The sequence below is a fragment of the Saccopteryx bilineata genome, chromosome 4 (genome assembly GCF_036850765.1).
Source record: "Saccopteryx bilineata isolate mSacBil1 chromosome 4, mSacBil1_pri_phased_curated, whole genome shotgun sequence".
NCBI classification, from domain to species: domain Eukaryota; kingdom Metazoa; phylum Chordata; class Mammalia; order Chiroptera; family Emballonuridae; genus Saccopteryx; species Saccopteryx bilineata.
In genome coordinates this window covers 131,271,120-131,280,847 of record NC_089493.1, presented here as the reverse complement: position 1 = coordinate 131,280,847, position 9,728 = coordinate 131,271,120, and the positions used below count along the sequence as shown (strand labels likewise).

At 47.2% G+C, this 9,728-nt stretch overlaps 1 protein-coding gene across 1 annotated transcript; it reads left to right on the top strand.

The window, feature by feature from the left end:
- The first annotated feature begins 8,170 nt into the window (after window positions 1–8,170).
- IMP3 (IMP U3 small nucleolar ribonucleoprotein 3) lies at window positions 8,171–9,331 on the top strand. The gene has a single exon (XM_066278268.1). It carries the CDS (start codon window positions 8,297–8,299, stop codon window positions 8,849–8,851), a length of 555 nt encoding a protein of 184 aa, XP_066134365.1. The 5' UTR covers window positions 8,171–8,296; the 3' UTR covers window positions 8,852–9,331.
- Window positions 9,332–9,728: the final 397 nt, after the last annotated feature.

Here is a 9,728-nt window from a genome sequence, read left to right as displayed (position 1 = left end):
TAGCTCAGTTGGTTAAAAGCATCGTCCCAAAGCACAGAGGTTACCAGTTTGATCCCCAGTCAGGGCACATACAGGAACAGGTTGATGTTCCTGTTCCTGTCTCTCTCTTGCTCTCCTCCACTCCCTTCCTCTCACTAAAATCAATTGATTGAAAAATAATGATAAAAATAAATTGGATATAGTTAAACAATGGGCCTGACTAGGCAGTGGAGAAGTGGATACAGCGTCGGACTGGGATGTGGAGGACCCAGGTTCAAGACCCTGAGGTCGCCAGCTTGAGCACGGGCTCATCTGATTTAAGCAAGGCTAACCAGCTTGAACCCAAGGTCACTGGCTTGAGCAAGGGGTCACTCGGTCTGCTGTAGCACCATGGTCAAGGCACATATGAGAAATCAATCAATGAACAACTAAGGTGTCGCAACGAAGAATTGATGCTTCTCATCTCTCTCCATTCCTGTCTGTCTGTCCCTGTCTGTCCCTCTCTCCTACTCCCTGTCTCTGTCAAAACAAACAAACAAAAAACATTGGAATATTATGCAGCAGTAAAAAAACCTTACAGTCACACATAATACACTCCACATGCTGTGATTTCTTCTAAGCAACACCACTCAAATGTTGGTGTATATACAAATTATCTGGGGATCGTGTTAAATGCAGATTCTCACTCTGTAGGTCAGAAGTGGGGCATGAAATTCTGCATTTACAATGAGCTTTCTGCTGGTCCACAGGGTCCCCATGTATAAGATGCACCTTTTTTGGAAAAATTTGGGGTCTAAAAACTAGATGTGCCTTATACAGTGGTTGCATTTTTTTTTTTTTTACTTGCATTCCCCCCTTTTAAGTGCTTGGTTTTGCACTCATTGTTGAAGACAGTGATTCATCATCAGACACAGATGAAGACAAGCTAATGGATGGGAGTTTTGACAGTGAAGAGGAATTGTGTGAATTTTAGGATGAATAAAACTTGAGTTCAGCCTGACCAGATGGTGGCGCAGTGGATAGAGTGTCGGACTGGGATGCGAAGGACCCAGGTTCGAGACCCCGAGGTCGCCAGTTTGAGTGTGGGCTCATCTGGTTTGAGCAAAGCTCACCAGCTTGGACCCAAGGTCGCTGGTTCAAGCAAGGGGTTACTCGGTCTGCTGTAGCCCCACGGTCAAAGCACATATGAGAAAGCAATCAAGGATCAACTAAGGCAGTGGTTCTCAACCTTTCTAATGCCGTGACCCCGCAATACAGTTCCTCATATTGTGGTGACCCCAAACCAAAACATAATTTTGGTGGCTACTTTATAACTGTAATTTTGCTACAGTTATGATTCGGAATGTAAATACCTGATATGCATTATGTATTCTCATTGCTACAAATCAAACATAATTTAAACATAGTGATTAATCACAAAAACAATATTTAATTATATATTGAGAAATATTTATTACTAATGGACCTCCTTACCTAGTGTATTGGGGCTACCATTCCATAAATAGCTGCTTAACTAATGGATCTGTTTTTTTCCAGATTAGTGGCAAGTTTTCTATATAGAACAGTGTGAACTATGTCATAGGGTACACTGCAGTTTCTGCACAGCATGGTATCTTTCAGAGCTCTTTCATACTATAAAGCAGCGGTTTCTGCGGTGGAATCCACATCTCATTTACTTCAATGGGAGACCCGTGGATTCCGCAGAAGAGAGATCCCCTGTACAGCAGAAATGACAGTTTCCGACACATTTCTTCCTCTCCTATTCAAGTCAATGGGAGGCCGCAGCAGATTCCGCTCAAATATAGAGCATGTTGCTTAATGTTTTCCACGCTAGAACTTTTCCTAGAGCAGAAAAATTCCAAAGGTGGAATCCGCCACCCCCAATAGACTTCTATAGGAGGCAGATCTTCTACACTGCAGAATCCGCACAGCAGATTCCTCAGTGTGAGGCCTCTTTCAGTCTATTGGGGGTGGCGGATTCCACCTTTGGAATTTTTCTGCTCTAGGAAAAGTTCTAGCGTGGAAAACATTAAGCAACATGCTCTATATTTGAGCGGAATCTGCTGCGGCCTCCCATTGACTTGAATAGGAGAGGAAGAAATGTGTCGGAAACTGTCATTTCTCCGCCTCTTATTGAAATCAAAAGGAGGCTGCGGCAGATTGTGTGGTAACCCGAGATTCTCGGGAGTTCTCTTCCACAAAATCCTCCGATTCTCCCAATGAAATCAATAGGACGCGGATTCAATGCCGGAAACCGCTGATTTCAGCAGTTTCCTCATTCAGAATATGGGAAAATAGCCTTACCTGTGGTAGCGCAGTGGATAAAGCGTCGACCTGGAAATGCTGAGGTCGCCGGTTCGAAACCCTGGGCTTGCCTGGTCAAGGCACATATGGGAGTTGATACTTCCTGCTCCTCCCCCCTTCTCTCTGTCTCTCTCTCTCTCTCTCTCCCTCTCTCTCTGCCCCTCTCTCTCTCCTTTCTAAAATGAATAAATAAAAAATTAAAAAAATATATGGGAAAATAGTGGGAGATATGGGAGATAATTATACATTGGGGAACAGTGTGAACTACATCTTATAGTGGTCTCTTATAGTATAAGACCAATGTAGTTCACACTGTGTAAATGTATGGTGCTTTGTGTACTGTGTAATGATTACACACAAAGCACCTTACACTTACACAGTATTGTGTGTATGGTGTCTGTACTATTTTTTGTTTTGTTTTTTTTACAGAGACAGAGAGTCAGAGGGAGGGATAGACAGGGACAGACAGACAGGAATGGAGAGATGAGAAGCATCAATCATCAGTTTTTCGTTGCACTTTGTGACACCTTAGTTGTTCATTGCTTGCTTTCTCATATGTGCCTTGACTGTGGGGCTACAGCTGACCGAGTAACCCCTTGCTTGAGCCAGGGATCTTGGGTCCAAGCTTGTGAGCTTTGCTCAAACCAGATGAGCTCGCACTCAAGCTGGCGACCTTGAGGTCTCGAACCTGGGTCCTCTGCATCCCAGTCCGACGCTCTATCCACTGCGCCACCGCCTGGTCAGTGTGTACTGTTTTTACATTATTAACCTTTTTTACACCAGCAGGCTGTCTCGCAGGCTCTCTTGGCTCTCTGCCACTTGCCTCTCCACCTCCTAGGCTTCTGTCCTCTGGCGCTTGCTGCACCTGCCCACTGCTGACGTCAGCAAGTACCGGACACACGTAATGCGCTGCTATGGACTGTGGAGCATCCCCCCCTTCCCCCACCCCTTACGCCCCAGACGGATGATGCAATCACGTCTGCGCATGACCACAGGCATTCAGTTTGGAACGCACATCCATAACTGCATGTGTTCAAGCTGAATAGTGCTGCTGCAGACGGTAGCGTGGCTTCTCAGCGGCTAAAGCCATCGGAAATATGTATTTTCCGATGGCTTTAGGCGATCCCTGTGTTTTGGTCATTTGACCCCCGCCGGGGTCATGACCCACAGGTTGAGAACCGCTGAACTAAGGTGTCACAACGAAAAACTGATGATTTTTTTTTTTCATTTTTCCGAAGCTGGAAACGGGGAGGCAGTCAGACAGACTCCCACATGCGCCCAACCGGGATCCACCCGGCATGCCCACCAGGGGGCGATGCTTTGCCCATCTGGGCCGTCGCTCTGTTGCGTCCACAGCCATTCTAGTGCCTGAGGCAGAGGCCACAGAGCCATCCCCAGTGCCTGGGCCATCTTTGCTCCAATGGAGCCTTGCTGCGGGAGGAAAAGAGAGAGACAGAGAGGAAGGAGAGGGGGAGGGGTGGAGAAGCAAATGGGCGCCTCTCCTGTGTGCCCTGGCCAGGAATCGAACCCGGGACTCCTGCATGCCAGGCCGACGCTCCACCGCTGAGCCAACCGGCCAGGGCCGAAAAACTGATGATTGGCCTGACCTGTGGTGGCACAGTGGATAAAGCGTCGACCTGGAAATGCTGAGGTCACTGGTTCGAAACCCTGGGCTTGCCTGGTCAAGGCACATATGGGAGTTGATGCTTCCAGCTCCTCCCCCCTGTCTCTCTCTCTCTCTAAAATGAATAAATAAATAAAAAAGAAAAACTGATGATTGATGCTTCTCATTTCTCTCCATTCCAGTCTGTCTGTCCCTATCTATCCCTCTCCCTGACTCTCTCTCTGTCTCTGCAATTGCCGGGGTCCAGCCCCGGGGGGGAATCCAGGGGTCCCACAGGAAGAGACGGCATTGGCATGAATCGAGTGAGAGAGCCGAATTCTTTTCTTTCTCTTTATTCTCTAGTTAGCATTTACTGCCAGGCATCTCCGCCAAATGCTGGTCTAGCTTTCTTTTTATGCACACACACTAAGTTACAATCACATGATATTCAGAATACATTGATTAATCATTGTTTTTGTTTCACTATGGTTACATTTTCTAGGTAACAGTTAATTCATTTCTATAAACTATAAATCAGGTGGTAAGTCATTCAAAGTACAATTATACAATAACTTGAACAGCAATAACAATATTGATACAAACTTCCAAAAGGTCAGTACTGATTAATAACTCTACCTTGTCTAGGATGCTATTGTCTAGTCAAATTTTATTTATTTACTATATTCATACACTAATTAAGTTCTAACTTTACTTTTCTCAGAGTGTTCCACCACCTGCAGGTCAGGTATGCAAGAAGAAAGGAAAGTTTCTTTACTCTACTACATGAAAAGGCTCAGGGAGGTAAAGTGATGAATTAAGTGAAGGCTGAAAAGTACTCTGTGTATAGTTACTGTTTCCTACCTATTCATAAGTCACAATCTATTGTTTCTAACATGATTAATAAGAAGAAGTTCTCCTACCAACTTAACCCTTTATGAGGAATATCATAGCCAGCCTCTTATGTCTATGAGTCCAGTTCAAGGGGCTTACAGGCTTTTCTGTGGAACTCACACCCTCTGTCTCATTTCCAAAGATATTACTACGAATCTACAGGGAAAGTACGGTACTATTATCCCTGTGCCATAAATGATAGCATACACCCAGAAAAGGGGGGATATAAGGCCAGATTAATTCAAAAAGGTCAAAAGGGGGAAGTATCGTTGTGCCTCTCCTTTGCGGTGACTTTGTTAACCCGCAGCTGTTAGTCTTCACTGCGGTGACTTTATTAACCAGCAGCCATTGGTCTTCTTCTGCTGTGACTTTGTCAACCAGCAGTTGTGACCTTGTTAGCCAGCACTAGTGGATCGGCTCCCGACATGTAATAATAATAAAAAAAAAAGTCCCCCCCCAAAAAAGAAAGAAAACTTGAGTTCATTAACTTTATGTAATACATTTTTTTTTCCAAATTTCAGGCCCCCAAATTAAGATGCGTCATATACATTGGAGCATCTTATACATGGGGAAATACAGTATTTAGGGATGCATGTATAATAATAAAACTATATTTTTTAACAAAAAATTCAGGAGAATAGCCCTGGCTGGGTAGGTCAGTGGTTACAGCATCATCCTGATATGCCAAGGTTGTTGGCTTGATCATGGGTCAGGGCACGTACAAGAGGCAACTAAGGAATGCATAAATAAGTGGAACCAACAAGTCAATGTTTCTCTCTCTCTTTCCTCCTTTCCTCTCTCTAAAACCAATAATTTTTTTTTTTTACAGAGACAGAGAGAGAGTCAGAGAGAGGGACAAACAGGAACGAAGAGAGATGAGAAGCATCAATCATCAGTTTTTCATTGCAACACCTTAGTTGTTCATTGATTGCTTTCTCATATGTGCCTTGACTGTGGGCCTTCAGCAGACCAAGTAACCCCTTGCTTGAGCCAGAGACCTCGGGTCCAAGCTGGTGAGCTTTTGCTCAAACCAGATGAGCCCACGCTCAAACTGGCGACCTCGGGTCTTAAACCTGGGTCCTCGGCATCCCAATCCGACGCTCTATCCACTGCGTCACTGCCTGGTCAGGCAAATTAAAATTTTTAAAAATATATTTGTATTGATTTTAAAGAGAGGAAGAAAAACATCAATTTGTTTTTCCACTTAGATTGATTCTTGTATGTGCCCTGACCAGGGATTTACCTCACAACCTTGATGTATTGGGATGATGCTCTAACCAACTGGGCTACCTGGCCAGGGCTAAATTTATATTCATATCTATCTATATATATATTTTTTTAATTTAGGATAATAGATATCCTTACTTCTGGTTGGGAAAGTGAGTGACTGGAATAGGTTGATGAAATGGTCCTAGGTGCCTGACCAGGCGGTGGCGCAATGGATAGTGTTGGACTGGGATGTGGAAGACCCAGGTTCAAGACTCCGAGGTCGCTGGCTTCACTGCAGGCTCATCTGGTTTGAGCAAGGCTCACCAAGGGGTCACTCGGTCTGCTGTAGTCCCCCCCCCCAAGGCACATATGAGAAATCAATCAATAAACAACTAAGGAGTCATAATGAATAATTGATGTTTCTCATCTCTCCATTCCTGTCTGTGGCTATTGGGTTTATAAATAGTCATTATAGTTTATAACATATATGATACTTTTATTATTTTCCATATATCAAGTACTAGACTTGAAAAGACAATAAAAAGCCTACCAGAATAACATGACCTGTGAAGAAGCTAGGTGGCGTCAAAGGCTTTGGCAAACGAAGTGGTGAATTCTGCAGCACTATGCTCAGCTACAACTTGCAGATACAACTAGTGGAAATCGAGTTCGTTCTGTTAACTCATTCCTAGGCGAGGTGTCAAGCAAATCCGCTTAGATCCAGCCCTGGCCAGATAGTTTGGTTGGTTGGAGCATTTTTCCAAATTGCAAAGGCTGTAGGTCCCCCCCCCCCCAGTCAGGTTTCCATACAGGTGATGTTCCTGTCTCTTTCCAGCTCTCTAAAGTTAATAAACATTAAAAGTTAAAAAACAGACTGCACAGAGGATAGAGCATTGGACTGGCATGCGGAGGACCCAGGTTCGAGACCCCGAGGTCACCAGCTTGAGCGCAGGCTCATCTGGTTTGAGCAAAGCTCACCAGCTTGGACCCAAAGATGCTAGCTTGAGCAAGGGGTCACTCGATCTGCTGAAGGCCCACGATCAAGGTACATAAGAGAAAGCAATCAATGAATAACTAAGGTGTCACAACGGAAATGATGATTGATGCTTCTCATCTCCGTTCCTGCCTCTCTGTCCATCTCTCTGACTCTCTCTCTCTGTCCCTGTAAAAAAAAAACACCCAAAATAGCCTGACCAGGCGGTGGCGCAGTGGATAGAGCGTCGGACTGGGATGCTGAGGACCCAAGTTCGAGACCCCGAGGTCACCAGCTTGAACGCGGGCTCATCTGGTTTGAGCAAAAGCCCACCAGCTTGAACCCAAGGTCGCTGGCTCCAGCAAGGGGTTATTCGGTCTGCTGAAGGCCTGCAGTCAAGGCACATATGAGAAAGCAATCAATGAACAACTAAGGTGTTGCAACGCAATGAAAAACTAATGATTGATGCTTTTCATCTCTCTCTGTTCCTGTCTGTCCCTGTCTATCCCTCTCTCTGACTCACTCTCTGTCTCTGTAAAAAATAAATAAATACATACATGTTTATTACTTTTTAAAAAAAAAACCAAAATAGTTCTTTTATATCCACAGGGCAGGTCAGGGCTGGTACCCACTATTCAAATTTCTCACTCGCTGGGTTTTATGAATAGAGTGGCACTGCTGTCACCCTGCAGATTCCCCGAAGGCTCTAGGGCAGACCCGGTTCCCCTGAGTGCGGAGTGCAGCCAGAGAATCTGAATCGCATGGGTTCCCCGCAGCCCGGCCCGCAAGAAAATCCTCCGGCCCGCCCCAGGAAGGACATGGCGCTGCCGATCCGCGCGGGAGGTGGCGACTGGGTCAGCCCATCCGCCGGCTGGCTCTCAGAAGCCCCCCTAAAATGAAAGGGACCCAGCGGTCATTCAGCGCTACGCAGCCCCAACCAGATACGCGCCGCCTTCCCTCATTCTCGCGACTGGTCTCGTTAACTCTCATAGGAAAGACTGCTGAAAGTCCCTAAATGGCAGACATCCGAAAGGGGGAAATGATGACGGTACCAGGAAACCGGCTCCCGAGAATTTAACGCCTCTCCGCCCTCCCTGCCTAGACTCCGCTCTACGCCCCGCCCCATCCATGTCTCGCCCGCCCAGTAAGAAACGCGAGATCGAGTGGGGGGCATGGCCCCATCCAGACCAATGGAAAGTGGGGGCGTGCCCTTGAACCTCTCTTTCTTTGGCCCAGTGGCCCGAAGGCGGTTCGCTTTTCGCGCTCCGAGGCGGAAGACTCACGGATTCCAGAGCGCGCTCTCAGCTTGAGGTTCTTGGGATCCGGTCGCTGCAATAATGGTGCGGAAACTTAAATTCCACGAGCAGAAGCTGTTGAAGCAGGTGGACTTCCTGAACTGGGAGGTCACTGACCACAACCTACACGAGCTGCGCGTGTTGCGGCGTTACGGGCTGCAGCGGCGGGAGGACTACACCCGCTACAACCAGCTGAGCCGCTCCGTGCGCGATCTAGCGCGGCGCCTGCGCGACCTGCCCGAACGCGACCCGTTCCGCGTGCGCGCTTCGGCCGCGCTGCTGGACAAGCTGTATGCGCTCGGATTGGTGCCCACGCGCAGCTCCTTGGAGCTCTGCGACTTCGTCACCGCCTCATCCTTCTGCCGCCGCCGCCTACCCACCGTGCTACTGAAGCTGCGCATGGCGCAGCACCTCCAGGCCGCCGTGGCCTTCGTGGAGCAGGGCCATGTGCGCGTGGGCCCGGACATCGTCACCGACCCTGCCTTCATTGTCACGCGCAGCATGGAGGACTTCGTCACCTGGGTCGACTCGTCCAAGATCAAACGCCATGTGCTGGAGTACAATGAGGAGCGCGATGACTTCGACCTGGAAGCCTAGCGGGTCCCGCCTCCGCCGCTACTGATGCTGGAGACTACGGAGGCGCTTTCTCCACGCATGTCAGCCCGTTGTGGGTCCTTAAGAACTTGGCTTCTTGGCTGTAGGCCACGCCCAGAGCAAAGGGTGCGCCTGTTTTCCACCAAATTTTCTTAGCGTTTGGGTTGTTAATAGTTAAATGATTGCATCGAAACCAGCGGTTTTGTGCTGCGCTGGGGATTTGTTGGATTCTGGTGCCTTGAATGTCGTAAGGTGAAAGGAAGAACTTTGCACCTCAACCTACTCCCACCCCACCCCCACTCCCATTTTCCCCATATTGTCTTGGAGCAAGACAGTTTGGTTCAATTATTGTAGTTTAACTCGAATTCTTGCTCCTTGTGATTAAGCTGTATACAGACCGTAGAGAGTTTGGTCTCAAGTTTTCATAAAACAGGTGAGGCTTTTAAAAATGCTAATAAATGGGCCCGACTTTGTAAATGCCAATTTTTGCTTGTCTTGTTTTCTCAAGGTCACACCTATAGGTCTCCTGGGCTCGGAAACCCAGAGCAAAAGAAAGGGGTCAGCAGCTTCCCGCCTGCAGGTGAGGACTGCAGCAGGTCAGCATGTGAAGGCTGCAGAGTTTTGTACAGGGCTGGCAAATTTGTCTGTTTACTAGTCCCTCCTTGGAATGCGTGTTTGCCCAGAGTTCTTTCCGCAGGACTTCCTGTTGTTACTGTATTCCAGTCCCAGGAAATACCACATTAGAGGGCTAAAGTGTTTGCTTGCCTAAGGAAATAATCACCCTGTAGCTGTTAGAAGTAGTTGGCCCAGGAGGTTACTGGAAACTTAGATGTTCTTACACGTGGGAGAGACCTCCTTTTACAGAAGACTTTTACAAGGA

Excerpts from the sequence above, each read along its gene's own strand:
- IMP3 (XM_066278268.1), top strand. The coding sequence starts at position 8,297 with ATGGTGCGGAAACTTAAATTCCACGAGCAGAAGCTGTTGAAGCAGGTG.